Genomic DNA, 17,593 nt, shown 5'->3' on the forward strand with positions numbered 1-17,593 from the left:
GTGAGTGTGAGTGAGAGAGAGAGAGAGAGAGAGAGAGAAATAATGGCAGGAAGTGGAAACAGGAGGGTTGAACTCTCCAATTAGAAATCCTAAAATATTGCTGAAAACTAAGTTTAGGGAACTGATGTGTTTTCTCTAACACTAGAGCAATAATGAGTTTAGTTTGCAGTTTGTATGGTGTGTTTCAGGGAAAGATATCAGCTGAAGAAAAGCATCTACCAAATACACAGGAAATTGAAGGAAGGAAACCAGCTGTAGCTGTGCCAGCCTTAATAAAAAGCGTTAATGTGAAGATGATAGTGAATCTTCACCATGTTTGGTTTTTGTAAAGATATTGCTGGGAAAAAGGAATAATAAAGGTTTGAATCCTTTTCTGGTGTTTGTAATGAAAACCAGCCTTTTTTTTGTCCAACATGTTATACTTTGTGGTTTTTTTTAAATAAAACACGTTACTCTTTGTTTTAAAAGTATACTGACAAACTATTGTAAATGGGTTCCATAACTGACTTTCATAGTTAAAAAGAAACAAAAACTTATGGTCTTATTTGTCCAGTATTAACATCAGCTTGGATTGTAGCAAGGCTAACAAATGTTTATTTTATTCTTACTTGGGGGTGTGGGCATCAATAATAAGGGCAGCCTTTGTTACCCATCATTCATTGTCCTTGAACTGAATGGCTTCTGAGGTAATTTCAGAGGGAGGTTGAGACTCAACTGCATCGTTGTGGGTTTGGAATCACAGATAGGACTTACCAGCAAAGGGCCATGACGTGGAGGTGCCAGTGTTGGACTGGAATGGGCAATATCAGAAGTCACACGAGACCAGGTTATAGTCCAACAGATCTATTTGAAATTACAAGCTTTCGGAGCATTGCCCAGATGAAGAGGCTACCCTCCGAAAGCTTGTGATTTCAAATAAACCTGTTGGACTATAACCTGGTGTTGTGTGACTTCAGATAAGATACCGACACATTTCCTTTCTTAAAGGGTATTAGTGAACCAGATTTTCTTTTGTAAATGAAATTGACCATAGGGAGGAAATTCAGCAATGGTAATGCATTGAAAGACAAGGGGTAATGGTTAGAGAGAGCACCCTGTTCTTTGAACCCTAAGCAGGGTCTTGGTCCTATCAAATATCAACACACTGCTCACTTTCTGAAGGAAAATGGAAGCATAGCATGAGTCCTAATTGTTAATGTAGACCTGCCTGGTGTACTTACTGGAAGGAGGGTGGTCGTGAATCTCCGATGCCCCCAGTTCGCTCAATGGGGGGAGGCAAATCCGACTGGCTGTCTGCACACGTGGATCCAGTATCCGAGTGAGAACCTTCTGCAGACACCAACTAGAAGACAAAAGTAAACCAGATCAGCACAGCAGCATTCAACATTGAAAGAGCACCAACTTACACTTTCCTGCAATTATTTTTACATGATAATCATGTAAAAATGCTTCACAGAGAGAGGGTGGACATAGAGTTGCATTCAAGAGGAAGGGATGCAAATAAGAAATAACAAATGTTTAAAGATTTTACAAAATATGCAAAATTCCACAATGTATCTGACTTAGTTACTTTATAGAAAGAATAGACTAACAAAAATTACTATTTATTACAAGTAATTCAACTCCATCTACAGATAAGTAGTTATAAACTGCTGGCATATGATACTATTAATATAATCTCTAATCCTCTTTACAAATTCCCCTTTCTCTCACTCACAAACATACAAACAGGGTAGAATCAATAATGGGCAGAGAGGAAAAATAGGAAAGATAGTTCAACAGTCTTTGTTCCCAGGTTCTAGTTATTAAACGATCTTTATGACTCCTCTGCTGGCTAGCAGATTGCTTCAGCCATCTTTCTCCTGATGGTTGCACTGGTTTGAGAGAGACAGAAGCTGGCTGGTTCACTTATACAAAGTCTCTGACTCATCAGTTAAAATTCAGAGCTTACAACAACTGTTCCAGGAAGGATAAAGTGGATTTCCACAGGTTAACAGTAAGCTTTGACTGCAGGGAACAGAGAGACTGTTCCCAAGCTGGGGAAGAACAAAACACCTCTCTCTCTGCAGTTTGTTCCTAGCTCCAAGATGTTCTGTTACCAGAGAACCAATCACAGTTGTTGGCAGGCAAAAAGATGTCTGTCATTGATAACTGGTCACTCGTCGATAGACCAAACAATTTCTTGTCGGCAGCAAAAGCTGCTTCTGTACACACCCTCAGCTCCAAATTGTCTGCAACTCAAACTTCACTTCCTGCTTGTTCCAACAGTCAGGTTACTTGTTTTTCAAAACCGTAGCCACCCTTTCATACAGTGGTTTTAGAACAGTTCAATCTCATTTCAGTCCACAGATTTTAAAAACACAAAGAGATAAGGTCCTCACAACAATTATCATTAATGCAATGACATATTCTCTAGCACTGACACACAATGGTAGCAGTGTATACTGTCCACAAGATGCTACGTAAATGTAAATCACTCTTTTTCCTAATCTACTCTGGAGGATAAATGGGACATTCCTTCATAAAGCTGACAAAGACACAAATGGGCAAACTGTTCTCTTTTTGTCATTGTCTGATTGCAGACAGAATAAATAAATTCTTACACAAGACCATTCAGCCTGTCAAATCTATACCAACATATAATAATGGCTGATCTGTATCTTAACTCCAGCTACGTGCCTTGATTCTCTAATCCTTTTGCCAACAAAAACTTCACACAATGGTCTTAAGTATAAAGGCTGGAGTCCAGATCAAGTCTCTGGTTCATGAGATAAATGTCATTGTCCCACAGTATTATCAAACCAGAACATTTCCCTGAGATGCTCCATGACCTGCTGTCTAAACCGCAGAGAGACACTGAACTACAACCAACTTTTGGCTGTGGAGCTCAGGGAGGATGCTATCATGTAATGGTAATAGCACTCTGAAGCATCCTTGCTATGATCTCATGGCACTGTACGTCACTGCATGTAAATACCACAGTGTGGGCAGCGTTAGAACAATCCAGAATGAACAAAAGATGGTGCACATTTGAATATTTGATTTATTGTTGTCACAAGTACCAAGATGCAGTGAAAAGGATTGTTTTGCATGCTAACTAGACAAATCATACTTTATATAAGTACTTCAGGGTACAACGGAATGCAAAATAGCTACAGTTACAGAGAAGGTGCAGAGAAAGATCAACGCGAACATATGAGGGGTCTGTTCATAACTCTCATGACAGCAGGGAAGAAGCTGTTCTTGAATCTGTTGGTACATGTTTTCAAACTTATGTATTGTCTGTCTGATGGAAGAGGGTGGGAGGGGTTATAATTATGTTGACTGCTTTCCTGAGGCAGTGTGAAGTATAGATGGAATCAATGGAAGGAAGGCTGGTTTGTCTGACAGACTGGGCTGCGTTCACAACTCTCTGCAATTTCTGTAGTCTTAGGCAGAGCAGTTGCCATACTGAGGTGTGATGCATCCGGATAGAATGCTTTCTATGGTGCATCTATAAAAATTGATAAGAGTCCTTGTGGCTTGTGATATATGATTCTCTGGAAGACACAGACATGGACATGAATACAAACACATGAAGGAGAAACATAAGATATTACCCAATGTAACTATCAGTCAGAGCCTGGTATAAGAATACCCTATATAACAATATTTAGTGTGAATGTCATTATGGAGACATGGTTATAAGGAGATCCAAGTAGGGAACTAAATATTCAGGGGGACGTGAAAAAGGCAGGGAGAGAACAGCTTTGTTAGTACAAGATGGAATAAGTATGACAGCAAGAAATAATCTAGGTGATCTAGAATCAGATGATCATAGAATCCATATGGGTGCAAGAAATAACAAGAGAAAACAGACACAAGTGGGAGTAGTCTATAGGCCCCTTAACTGTAGTCAGTCTGTAGGACAGAGAATAAACTAAGAGATAGTGAGGGCATGTAAAAAAAAATACAGTGCATTAATCATGGGTGATTTTAATCTTTTAATGCAGATAGGGTAAATTGAATTGTCAAAGGAAGCCAGGAGAATGTATGCATAGAGTGTATTCAGGACAGTTTCCTAGAACAATATATTGCAGATGCAACCAGGGATCAGGGCTACTTTGGATCTGGTAATGTGTGATGAAGTAGGTTTAATAAATGATCTCAGAGAAAGGGATCCCCTGGGGAACAGTGACCATAACATGGTAAAATTTAGCAGTTTAAGAGTGAGAAACGTAGTTTGGAACAGATATATTGGCATTGGAAGCGGTCTAGGGAAGAGTCACTAAGTTGATCCCAGATTTTCTCTTATAAAGGAGAGGTTGAGTAGTGCCTACTCATTGGAAGCTAAAAGTTCTAGAATGAGAGGAGGCCCTATTTAATTATATAAGACTCTAAGGGGCTTGACAGGGTAGATGTGAAAAATTTTTTTTTCCTTGTGGGAAATTCTAGGGCCAGAGGATGTGATGTCACAGTAAGGGTTGTCCATTTAAGACAGGGATGAGGAGGAATTTCTTCTATTAGAAGGTAGTGAATCTGTAGAATTCTTTACCACAGAGGGATGTCAAGGCTGGGTTTTTAAGTATATTCAAGACTGAGATGGATTTTTAATCAGTACGGGAATCAAGGGTTATGGGGTAAAGGGTAAAGTTGAGTTGAGGATTACCAGATCAGCCATGATCTCATTGATTGGAGGAGAAAACTCAATGGGCTGAATGGCCTACTCCTGCTCCCACACCTTACGGTCTTATGGTTTAACAATGTTACTTTTAAGATAAGCCTGAAGACTATCCTTGATTATCTTCTCCTCCACCAGTTTATATGACATAAAAACACTCACTGAAAAAAGAAGCCTCTATCAGTGATCCTGGAGCTGCGACGGTAACAAAGGTACTGGAGACTGGTGTGGCTGGGCCACAGGTTGCACTGTAATGACCCAGAACCATACAGTATGGGGCGGCATGGTGGCTCAGTGGTTAGCACTGCTGCTTTACAGCGCCAGGGACCCGGGTTCAATTTCAGCCACAGGCGACTGTCTGTGGGAGCTTGCACAATCTCTCTATGTCTGTGTGGGTTTCCACTGGGCGCCCCAGTTTCCTCCCACAGTCCAAAGATTCACAGGGGAGGTGGATTGGCCATGCTAAATTGCCCATAGTGTACAGGGATATGCAGACAAGGTGGATTAGACATGGGAATGCAGGGTTACAGGGATAGGGTGGTGGATCTGAGTGGGCTGCTCTTCGGAAGAGTGGTGTGGAACCGATGGGCTGAATGGCCTGCTTCCACACTGCAGGTGTTGTATGATTCTAGGAGTAGCTCAATAGAGGGTACAGGGAGAATTAGTGCCCACTGCCAGTGCAGGGCTGGATGCCCTTGCTCCCCCTGCCGCAAACCAAGTCTTCCCTTATCTGCCTCAGGAAAATACAGGAATTCCTAGCTGTCCACTTGCACCATTGTGATAGACTGCAACTGGGTCTCGCACAATGGTCCGGTCCATCCCCAGTGTCCTAAAGACCCCAGGCATGAACCGAAAGGAGCTACACCAACTCAAGATGTTCCACAGTAGGTGGCTGAGGGATTACACTGCCATATTGCTTCATACAGTGAGATAATGGTGATGGCTGCACAATGCACTTCCTATGACACCAACCATTAGTCAGCCTCACTATCATCGGCAGCAGACAGGCATGTCATACATTTCTCAACTTGTCATTTCTTAAGAAGGAAACCCAGATCAGTCTGGAAGATCAAGGTCTTGAGGTGGCAAGGAGGGGTCTACAGGAGTCCTCTAACTTCAGTGCAGGCAGGGTGGCTACTTTGTTAGCCTCACATTTTCAGCTGCAGATCCTAGGGGTCAGGGAGCATGTTTCAGACCACTTGTACCATCTCACTGTCCAGCTCTGAAACATACCACCTCACCTAGTCAATGTGCACACTCTCCAGGCCAGACCACAGCAAGCATGCTTCTTTGAAGAAATCGTCACTCACCTTGGTTCCATTGATGATTGGGGTGGGGCACTCTCCCCCAAACCCAAAATGAGGGACCTTACCTGGTACCCCACACCACTGGTGAAATGCACAGGAATGAAAGTGGAAGATCTGCTGATTGGGAGAGATGGTGTCTGATGTAATGAATCTCGTGTGAAGCATAAAGACCACCATGGATCTGTTGGGCAAATTGCATGTATCCGTGTCCTTCTATATACACTTGTTTTTGAGATCACAAACCAACTAAAGTGAAAGATTAACTCACCCATGACACAACTCGACCATTGAAGCATGGCAACTTGGCATTGTCGTCTGATATCTCTTCCTTTACAACCCTGCAGGGATAAGGAGATGGTGTTAATTTTACTGAAGCAATGACCATGTTTTGTTTTCCTGAGCCAAAAGATTGTAAGAAGGCAGTTAGCAGTCAAGCTTAAGACCCTTCCACAGAGACTCTGACCAGGAACAGTGAAAAAATTCCTATCCCTGGAGACCCTAATCTCAAACGCCTCTCTTGTTACTCCCAACCAGGAAAAATCCCGATCTTGTTTAAGCTATCCCCACAGAGTTGGATATTAAGGGATGATACTGAGGGGTGTCACTCTAATCTGCTGTCCAATTGCTTATTAGCCTTGGCTTATTGCAAAGAGCTCTCACTGATGAATCAGGACATTGTAGATTCAAACCCCAATTCGTGGCGTTTCATCTTCCGATTCTCTGATGTCATACTGAGGGATTTCCACTGCTGTCTTTCCATTGACACTTCAAACCAAAGCCCCATCAGCCCTCAAGTGAATGTAAAAGATGCTGCACACTATTTCAAAGATGAACATGGTGGTTTTCCTTGGTGTCCTGGTCAACAAATATATGGCCTAGTTATCATCACATTACTGTTGAAGTACATAAGAAACAGTAGCAAGAATAGGCCATTTGGCCCCTCAAGCTAATTTCACCATTCAGGAAGATCATGCATTATCATCTACTTCAGCCCTACTTTCCCGCCCAACCACATATTCTGCGATTCCCTTAGTGCCCAAATATTTACCAATCTCCGTCTAAAACACGCAGATCAATAGCGACTCCAAAGACCTTCGGGGTGAATAACCAGAAATATTCACAACCCACTGAGTGAAGAAATTTCTCATCGGAGTCTTAAATAGCTTATCCATTAAACTGAGACACTGATTCCGAGTTATAGACTTGTCCCCACCCTGTACAGGGAATAGCTTCTCAGCATCTTCCCTGTCAAATCCAGAAGAATTTAATAAGTTCAATAAGATCACGTCATATTTCTAAACTTTGGAGAATAATGCCCATTATAGCTATCGTCCTGCAGAGGACAATTCTAGGATCCTTCTAGTGAGCTTTGTTTGCACTCTCTCCAAGGTGAATACATTCTTCTTTACGTAACGTAACCAAAGCGTTGCACAGTTCTCAGGCTGTGGCTAGCCATCAAGACCTCTTTCCCTGTGCATTCCAAACCCCTTGCATAAAAACTGCCATAATATTTCTCTTATTAAATGGCTGGGTACCTATATGTTAATTTTCTTTGATTCACGTACAAGGATACCCAAATACCGCTTTGTGGGAGCTTGCTATGTGCAAATTAGCTGCATGTTTTCTTCTATGAAGTTGTGTAGAGTAATCGTGAATTCGAAGACAGGAAGCTAGAATTTGTTTGTAAAAAGGGGGAAGAGTGTATGGCTCCTTTAAGAGGTAAAATGTTTTTCTAAGTTTAGAGATTTATAGAAAAAATTCTGTATGTAGCTGAAGATGTACAGCCAGTTCTGACATTGAAACATGTATCAATTGGCTGCGTGATTGGAAACCTTAGGCTTGTTTTGATATCTTGGCATCTAGCTAGAATCAGCCAATTAATGTAAATCAAGTACTTAGTGATTGAAAACCCATTGAATTTAAATCTAATGGCTTTGACAACCTCAGACCAATGTTATTGTGAAAAAATTGGTATGTCATCCAAGGTATAAAAGGAGAGGGTTTTTGAAAATCGGTGTGACAGCAAACTGCCATCTGAGAAATAAGCATCTAGCTGTCACAAGAAATCGCTAAGCTCTCTAAGAAAGCACCATCCATCCACAGCGCCGTAGCGCTTCTAGTCAAGAGTCTTCACAGATGACTTCATACAGAAAACATCCCTGACAGCTGGATCAGCAGAGAAAAGGCATTTATGACTTGAGAACAGCAGAAGAAAGGCGTGGGCTTTGAGAGATTAAGTTTTAATTTATTTTCTTATTACTTGTGTTTATATAAATGGGAGTTGTGTTTATTGGAACAGCATACCAGTAGAATTTAGACAGTTAGGGAATAGTTAGTAGTTGAGGGGGAATTGTTGGGTTGGTAGTAATTCTGTTAATTTGTTCACTGTTACGGTTAAATCAATAAATTATTATTTGTTACTTATAAAGTGAATATCAGGAATTTTCTTTCATTTAACCTCCCTTTCTCCATAACATCCTGCATGACAACAGTTCCCACACTTGAAAAACATGTCAATTGTTGTGAAGCATGTTGGGATCTTCTGAGATCATGAAAGGTGCTGCACAAATGCAAGTCTTTTCTTTCCTAGGATCTTGAAAACACCAGAAAGAATTTCTCCAAAGCTTTTTGTTGTCCCGTTTCAGTCAGAATTACCAAAACAACTGACATTTTATTTTCATCAAGAGGGCCCGAGATTAATATGGTAAGGCATTAGAATCCAGGTAAGATTTGCTGACTATTTTCTTTCCTCCTTTGATTATGGGTTTGAGTCACTGGATTGGAATTTTAATCCGATCAGACTACTGACCCAGATGGCAATAATATGACCAGTTTAGCCTCTGTTTTTGGAACATTGTTGGGTGAACAGTAATAATCACATATTGCTACACAGCAGAGATGCAATGTTACACAGGCAAACACTGTGTTTGGCAAAAATCTGAAATAAAAGCAGAGAATGCTGGAAATACTTAGCAGGTCAGGCAGCAGCTATGGAGACAGAATCAAGATTAGCATTTTAAGTTATTCATTTTAAACCAACATGACCAAAGTGCATTGGGTCAAGTAATTTCTTTCTGTACCATAAACCTACCGTGATTCTTGCCTTTCTATAGATTGCCACCTTGGTGCAGTGAAGATCTTGGGTGTTCTGTTGATCCCAAGCGTGATGCCATGAGGACTTTTCAAATCCCGGCAGGACCACCCATGATGGGAGGGTTGCAGGGGAGGAGCCAGGCCAAGCACAATCCAAAATAAGTCCTCAATGGTGATCTAGGTGGAAGATATTCTCAATGGCTGTGACAGTGGACGAAGACTGCAGCAGTAGGGAGAACCCCAGTTGTTGAGGTTTCCTCACCATTGGAGCTGGATTTACCTTCTGTTAAGGACCTACTCCTTAAGGAATGCCATAGCATTCCCGCATTAAAAGTCGTCCCACACAAGGCATCCAACTAGTTGAATTCAATACCCCCACACGACACAATCGCTGTGGCTATTGGCACAAGTGATGGGGACAGAACTGAGAGATCTGGAAGTCCCTAGCTTCTGACCCGCATGTAAGCAGTTGATTCTGTCATTTCACTCTTGAACTAGGAAGAGGGGCATGTTTTGTCAGTTTTCTTCACAACTGAACAGCCCTTGTCACTCTGCTCGCCCTGCTCAGGCAAGGACCTAGGAAAGGTTCGTTAAAAATAGTCTGTTCTGTCACCAATTTAGCTGGTAAACTGCATCCAGTGGGATTATCTGAGGTCTGGACAAAGTCAAACTCAATCTCAGAATCTGGCTGTCCATAGAAATTCATCAACATCCTCTAACTCCTCCATGACAAGATGTCGGCAACAGTCCTCACCAAGTTAATCTATCAGAATCCCCTGAGGTCTAACCTAACACTATCACAGGGATCACACAGGGATGTGCCATCACCACCATTCTTCATCCTGTTAAGAACAAGTTCTTCAATGATGTGGGCATTGTCTACAGATAGACAGGGAATTTTTCAAAATCTAAGATAAAAATGGTACTGAACTTTGTGGAAGTTTGTGGGACTTCAGTATATGGAAGACAACGTCATCTCCGTTGTCTCAGAAAAGAATCATTAAACCTTGCTGAACTCCTTCGCAGAAGCGTACAAAGAATTGGTCTCAGTCTCAAGCTCAAGAAGACTCAAGTCCTTTACCGAACTGCCCCAGGGCAAGTTCCATTCCATCCTTCCATTATCCTCCCAAATATAGAACAGTTCCTATACCTGGGAAGCTACCTCTCATCTAAGGCTGACATCGATGCGGAGATTCAACATCACATCCAATCTGCAAGCCCTGTCTTTCACCATCTAAGGACAACATTCTTCAACTACAATGGCATCCATGCTGAGACTAAGATCCTTATGTATTAGGCAGTCATCCTTCCAACTCTTCCATATGGCTCAACAACATAGACTGCATATAGATGCAACCTGATGACCTTTGAGAAGTACCAAAGCTGTCTGAGATAGATTCTCTGTATCATTTGAAAGGACAGGCATACAAACATTATGTCCTTGATGCTAGTGGTATTGGCTGTTTCAAGGCCATGATCATCCAAAATCAACTCCACTGGGTCGGCCATGTACTTAGGATGCCAGAGTTCTGACCACAAAAGCAAACCATCTTTGCCCAGCTCAAAGGAAGTTTTTCAAAGACTCCCTGAAGACTTGACTGAAAAATTGCATAATAGATATTAATATGTAGGAGTCCCTCATTCAGAAGAAACAGACTTTGGAGGAAACTGTTGTATGAGGGACACAATTTTTTCAGAACCCACATCAGCAGGCGGAAGTACAGAAAAGGAACCGGAGAAAGGAATGCCAGCGATTCCAAGGCCAAGGACCAATTGTACTTCACAGAAACACCTGTGGTCGGAGAGATGGCTCATCAGCCACACAAGGACCCAAAGAACCCACCATGACACAGAATTTCCTAGGTGGACCATCATACTCGTCAATGAATGATTGACAATGATAACTATGATTCATGCCTTCTAGCATGAGGTCATCAACTGCAAATATACTAATGTTAGAATTAGCATCCCTACAGTGTGGAAACAGGCCCTTCGGCCCAACAAGTCCACACCGAACCTCAGAGCATCCCACCCAGATCCATCCCCCCATCTCCCTGAACACCACGGGCAATTTAGCATGGCCAATCCGCCTAACCTGCACATCTTTGGACTGTGGGAGGAAACCGGAGCACGCAGAGAAAACCCACGCAGACACAGGGAGAATGTGCAAACTCCACACAGACAGTCGCCCGAGGCTGGAATCGAACCCAGGTCCCTGGCGCTGTGAGGCAGCAGTGCTAACCACTGTGCCACCGTGTCGCCCCTCTCACCGCAGATGATGCCTTATTTGAATTTTTCCAGCATTTTCATAGAGCCTATTTGATCAATATCCCTTTGCTCCCTCTTTTCATCCTCTTCACAGCCTGCTTTCCTACCTATCTATAGGCTAATTTGGCAATGACACTTTCCTGTTCTTTCATCCAGGTACTAATCCTTGAGAAACTCCACTAGTTACAGTTTGCCATCATGAAATTAACCCACTTACCCGGACTCTGTTTTCTGTTAGGTAACCAATTTCTAGTCATGTCGACATATCATCTCAATATCATGAACGCTTCTTGTGCGGTAACCCTTTATGTAGCATGTCACCGCATGTCTTTTGAAATCCAAATACAATATATTAACTGGTTCCCCTTTATCTACCCAGCACTTGACACATCCTCTAAAAACTCTAATATATTTGTCAAACAACTTTCCATGCATAAAACCATGTTGACACTGTCTATTACTAGGGATTCCAGCATTTTCCCAATGACAGACGTTAGACCAATTGGCATATAAATGTTTTCCTTCTGTTTCCCTGCTTTCAAGAATAAACATTTGACATTCACTGTCTTTCATTCCATTGGGACCTTCCCAGAATGTAGGGAATTTTGGAACAACACCCCGGTATTATTAGCTATACCTCATAATTTAGTATAATCAGCAAATCATTCATATTTATAATTCCAAGTGCAAATTATTTATGGAAAATCTGAACAATGTGGCACAAATCTCCACGGAACACCACTTCTCACCAGTCTGAGTAACCTCCCTTAATTTAAACTCTCTGTTTTGGTTTTTCTGTCTCTTAATTCATTCAGCTACATGACCCTGAACTCACACATCCTGACCATTGTCACAAGCCTTATATGGCATCTTGGATGAGCAAATAACTATTGGAAAGACCAAAGTTACAGTCTTCCATTCCCTCCTCACCAACTCCAATCTTCTCACTGATTCTTTTCTCCTGATTTGTTTTCTTCCCCACATCGGGATCACTGCTATGAGGCCTGTACATAAGTCCCATTAGGATTTTTTCCCACTTTTGCAGTTCCTCCATTCTACCTACACATATTCTATGCCTTCTGACTGTATAGCACAGCTTGCTATTGATTTGATTTCATTTCTTATTAACAAGGCAACCGCGTCCCGTCCGTCTGCCCATCTGTTCTTTCAATAGGACATATATCCTTGGATTTTAGTTCCCAGCCCTGATCCCCTAGCATAATCGATCTCCACTCCCTGCCTCAGCCTATTTATTCCCAAAATCCTTATCAAACCTTGGTAGATTCTGGACTACTGAAAGAGTTTCCTGAGTGTCCCCCCATCCTGCATCCTTCACAAACTTGAACTCATCCAAAACTCTTCTGTCCGCATTCTAAGTTGGACCGAGTCCCGTTCATGCATCACACCTGCACTGCACTGGCTCTGATCTAAACAATGCCTCATCTTAAATTTTTCATTCTGGTTTTAAAACACGCTATGGTTACTCCCTTCTCTATTTGTATATTCTCCTTCAGCCCTAATACCTCAGAGATCTTTGGGCTCCTTGAATTCTGGCATCTTGTACAACCCTGTCTTCATTGAGTTACGATCAGTAACCCTGAACTCGAGAATCACCTCCTTTTCTCTGGTCCTTAAGATGCTGCTTTAACTCTTCCTAATTGATCAAGCACTTGGTCACATCTATTAATATGTCTTGATGTGGCTTGGTGCCAATTTTCCTTTGGATATTGCTTCAGCGAAGCACCTTTGGTCACTTTACTACCTTAACGGTACTGTATAAATGCAAGTGCTTAATATTGTTGTTGTTGTCTATCACATATCCTGCATTGCTGTTGTTCCTCACAGAACAAAGTAGATGAATTGAACAGAACCGCCCTTTTTGAAAATCACGTGACCTGTTCTTCACAATATTCTCCATCTCCAGTTTTAAAAACAAAATGTTCAGGGTATGTGGGAGCTGTTGGCCATTTATTGCCCATCCCAAGTTATCTGGCATCCAGAGTGTCATTCTTATCACCATCGCTAAGCTCTCTGGATTATATTTTCATGGGTTAGTTCTACATCTCCCTATTTGAAATTCAGAATTACACCACCAGTCTTGTTCCAATAATGAGTGTGCTAAGATGATAGAATCGGTGCTTCAATACTTCCACGTAAGTGAAAATAAAAATCGCATAACATGAAATAGATGAGGGGAGTAATTAGGGGAAACACCCATGTGCCATGGTTTAATATCCTGATCACTACCGCATGGTCTCTCGTGTGTTTGTCAAACACCAGCCAAAGCCAACAGATACACAACCCCGGGTGTGTTATTCAGATAAAGACTGGTCTTTCAGGGAGGGAAAGCCCTTTTTAGCTTGCCGAACAGCATACAGGAGACAGGAAATGGTTGATTGAGGCACAGACACTGTGGCAGGAAACTGTGGTGAAATCACAGGCCTCACCACAGGCCACAAATCACTTTAATTTGACTCCATCCCACTTTCAATGTGTTGTTGCAGAGCAAATATTTAATTGGAATATTTTGTTTTTCTCTTCACACCAACAGTTAACACTGCTTGCACACGTAGGATTAAGATGCAGTACTAAGGAAGCAAACCATTGTGGGAGGTGTTATCATTCAGACAATATTAAACCAAGGCCCTGTTCGCCTTCTCGAGGGATTCAAGCAAACCCTCAGTTCTGTTCAAAGAAGAGCAGAGGTGCCAGATCTCCTAAACATCCTTAACTCTTCAGCTTCATCACTAAAAACAGATTAACTGGCAATTTACCTCATTGACTGTTTATAGGACTTATCTGGGTTCAAACTCGGTAGAACTCAGTTTATTGCAAAATTGGGATTCATTTTTGGGTGGTCTTGGGATATGTAAGATGAATAAAAGGACTTGTATTTATATGGCACCTTCCACAACCACAATTTGAAAGCACAATAAGCTAATTAAATAATCTCGAAGAAGTCACTGTTAAGTAGGAAACTAGGCAGCCAAATTGCACACAGCAAGGAACCACTACACTGCAATGTGATAATGCGTAGCTAATACATTTAGTGATATTAGTTGAAGGATAAACATTGGTCAGTACAATAGGGAGATCTCCTCTGATTCTCTTCAAAATCATGCCATAGAATCTTATACATTCTCCATTTAATGCCTCATCATGAAAGACAGCTTTTCTGACAGTGCAGCATACCTCAGTAATGTACTGGGAGTGTCTGCCTAGATTTTGCGCTCAAGTACCTAGGCAGGGATTTGAACCCACAACCTCCTGACTCAGAAGTTGGCAGCATGCTTGTATAAACACAAGTTCTTTGTTTGTCTGCTCTGTATTTCCATCCTCACTTCACCCACACCTCCTCCGCGCAGGGAATAATTGGCAGGAGATTGGGTTTACTCTGAATGTAAATGCTGTGCAAAGTCATTGCACGTTGCAGGCAGGCAATTTGGCTCCAGTATTAGATCTCATTCGTGTAACTTCCTGAATCTCATGTCTGGTATGTCCAAAAATCTCATTCCCCACCACTGGTAGTTGCACCCTCAGTAACTTAGGACCCGAGCCCTAGATTTTCCTCCTCAAACCTATCGAGCTCTTCAGCCCCCTCCTCTTTTAAGACACTCCTTAAAACCTATCTCTTTTTACCAGACATTTGGTCACCTTTCCTAATAGCTTCATAAATAAAAGCAAAATATTGAAGATGCTGGAAATCTGAAACAAATCCAAAATGTTCTGAAGAAGTCATATTTGACTCAAAAACTTAGCTTGGTTAATATTTCCATACTTGATTCATTTCTCAATTCTTCATTGATCGCTCTCCTGTCTCCTCTCTCTGGGACACAGTCTCAGGCAATGAAGTCAGCCATTAAAGACTAAAATTTCATCACAGGGTTGTGTATTTTTGGAGACATACTTTTACTAGAATAAAGGCACTGTATAATGCAACGTTGCTATTATTTACCAGACTATTCATAGAATCATAGAATCCCTACAGTGTGGAAAAAGGTCCTTCGGCCCAACAAGTCCACACCAACCCTTGGAGCATCCCACCCAGACCCATCCCCCTATAACCCACACACCCCTGAACACTATGGGCAATTTAGCATGGCCAATCCGCCTAGCCTGCACATCTTTGGACTGTGGGAGGAAACCGGAGGAAACCCACGCAGACACGGGGAGAATGTGCAAACTCCGCACAGACAGTCACCTGAGGCTGGAATCGAACCCGGGTCCCTGGCGCTGTGAGGCTGCAGTGCTAACCACTGAGCCACCATGCCGCCCATGGTGACTACTCCTATGATCACTCTGAATGGTGGGATTGCTCTTGCCCCAGAGAAAAGAATTTGCTTAGATCAACATGCTGAGGGCCAAGGAAGAACATGAAGATCAATTAAAAAGAAATAGAGAAAAGAACCAATGGAAGGACACTAATCCATAATCCACATCCTGCCTCCCATTCTCACCCAGGCCCCTCAACCTGCCTCCCATTCTCACCCAGTCCCCTCATCCTGCCTCCCATCCTCACCCACACCCCTCATCCTGCCTCCCATTCTCACCCACACCCCTCATCCTGCCTCCCATTCTCACCCACACCCCTCATCCTGCCTCCCATTCTCACTCATACACCCCATCCTGACTCCCAGAAATCAGCCAAATGAACCTTTTGCCAAACAGCTTCCAAGGACAGTCCTTAAATATGGAGACAACCTGCTCACAGTAAACTAGATCTGAGGAAGGGTCACGGGACCCGAAACGTTAACTCTGTTTTCTCCTCCACAGATGCTGCCAGACCTGCTGAGCTTTTCCAGCAACCAATGCCCTGTTACAGCAAGATTTTCCCACTTTTACACTCCATACACTTGCAATAGCAAACAGAAGGGCTTGTCACATCAAAACACCATGCTACAGCCTGTTCCACATTCTGCATGCAATGGATCTGTATTCTCTGGAGTCCAGCAGTTTGATAAGGCCATAGCAATAGGAACAGGAGCATTCAGTTCAGTCTCTTGAGCCTGCTCCGCCATTCAATAGATCATGGCCAATCCAACATTCTTCATTTCCAGTTTCCTGCATTTTTCCATAACCCCTTGATTCCCTTACTGATCAAGAATTTATCCATCTCAGCCTTAAATAAACATGACAATTCTCCCCTCAGCTTTCTGTGGCAAGGAATTCCAAAGACACTCAACCCTCAGAGAATAAATTTCTTCTCATCTCAGTCTTAGATTGGTGCCCCTTTATTCTGAGACTATGCCCTCAGCTCCTAGACCCACCCATGAGGGGAAACACCTCTCAGCATTTACACTGTGAAGCCCCTTTAGAATCCTTTGTGTTGCAATGAGATCACCTCATCTTGTTAATCTCAGAGGGTAGACACAGAGAGGCCTTTTCCCCCAGGCTGGAGAGTTTAGAACTCTGGGTCACAGTCTCAGGCAATGAAGTCAGTCATTAAAGACTAAAATTTCATCACAGGGTTGTGTATTTTTGGAATTCCCTACCCTAGAGGGTGCCAGAGACCAAGTATAACTGAGACGAAGGTCTATGGACTTTTGCATTCTAAGGCAAACAAGGGATATGAAGATCAGGTGGGAACATGGATTTGGTTTAAAATGTGTGAAATAAAAAGGTTGAGTTTAAAAAGGGGGAAATGGAATTGGCTTGAGGGGCTGTATGACTTGTTCCTGATTGTAGTTTAAGCACTCATTAATTCACAGGTCAAGGGCCATCCTGCACAGAGATGATGTCCTGCTGATGAACAGATGAACAAAACTGTTCTTGGTCACTGTGCTTAACGAGAACAGGGGCAGCTTTTCATTGACAATGCACGTAGCACTGTACTATCCTCATACCATCTGTCATCACGAGAAGTCAGTTAAATCATTACAGTTCTGTCAACTGTATCAATGGAGAGCCTTAGAGCAATACAAAAATCACTTGCCACACCTACTCCAGGATAACTGCATTTTAAAAGCCCATGTCACTCTCCCGGATGAACTGTGCAATGAGCAGCCGCCCAAATGGAGGTGGGGGATGGGTGAGGGGTGGGCGCGAAGAGTATTGGGAAATGTTACAATGAACAGGTTTCCTTGATAACATTTTGTTAGCACAACACACTACAAATCAAGTGCTCGTCCAACTGCTTCAACTAGAGCTAAAAAGATTTTTTAAAATTTATTCTCAGGATGAGGAAGTCGCTGGCTATGTCAGCGATGATTGCCCATTCATGATTACCTAGATAGCAGTTAGGAGTCAACCACACAGTTGTAGGTCT

General features: G+C 42.4%; 1 protein-coding gene across 1 annotated transcript in view; it reads right to left on the reverse strand.

The window, feature by feature from the left end:
- Positions 1 to 17,593, reverse strand: part of LOC125484709 (segment polarity protein dishevelled homolog DVL-3-like) — a 43,437-nt gene that overhangs the window by 6,447 nt on the left and 19,397 nt on the right. The window contains exons 2-3 of the mRNA XM_048604531.1: positions 6,236 to 6,305; positions 1,221 to 1,342 (exon numbers count right to left, since the gene is read on the reverse strand). Of these exons, the coding sequence (XP_048460488.1) occupies positions 1,221 to 1,342; positions 6,236 to 6,305 (192 nt within the window). The remainder of the gene's footprint in view (positions 1 to 1,220; positions 1,343 to 6,235; positions 6,306 to 17,593) is intronic.

This window comes from Rhincodon typus, chromosome 13, assembly GCF_021869965.1.
Source record: "Rhincodon typus isolate 14 chromosome 13, sRhiTyp1.1, whole genome shotgun sequence".
Taxonomy (NCBI): domain Eukaryota; kingdom Metazoa; phylum Chordata; class Chondrichthyes; order Orectolobiformes; family Rhincodontidae; genus Rhincodon; species Rhincodon typus.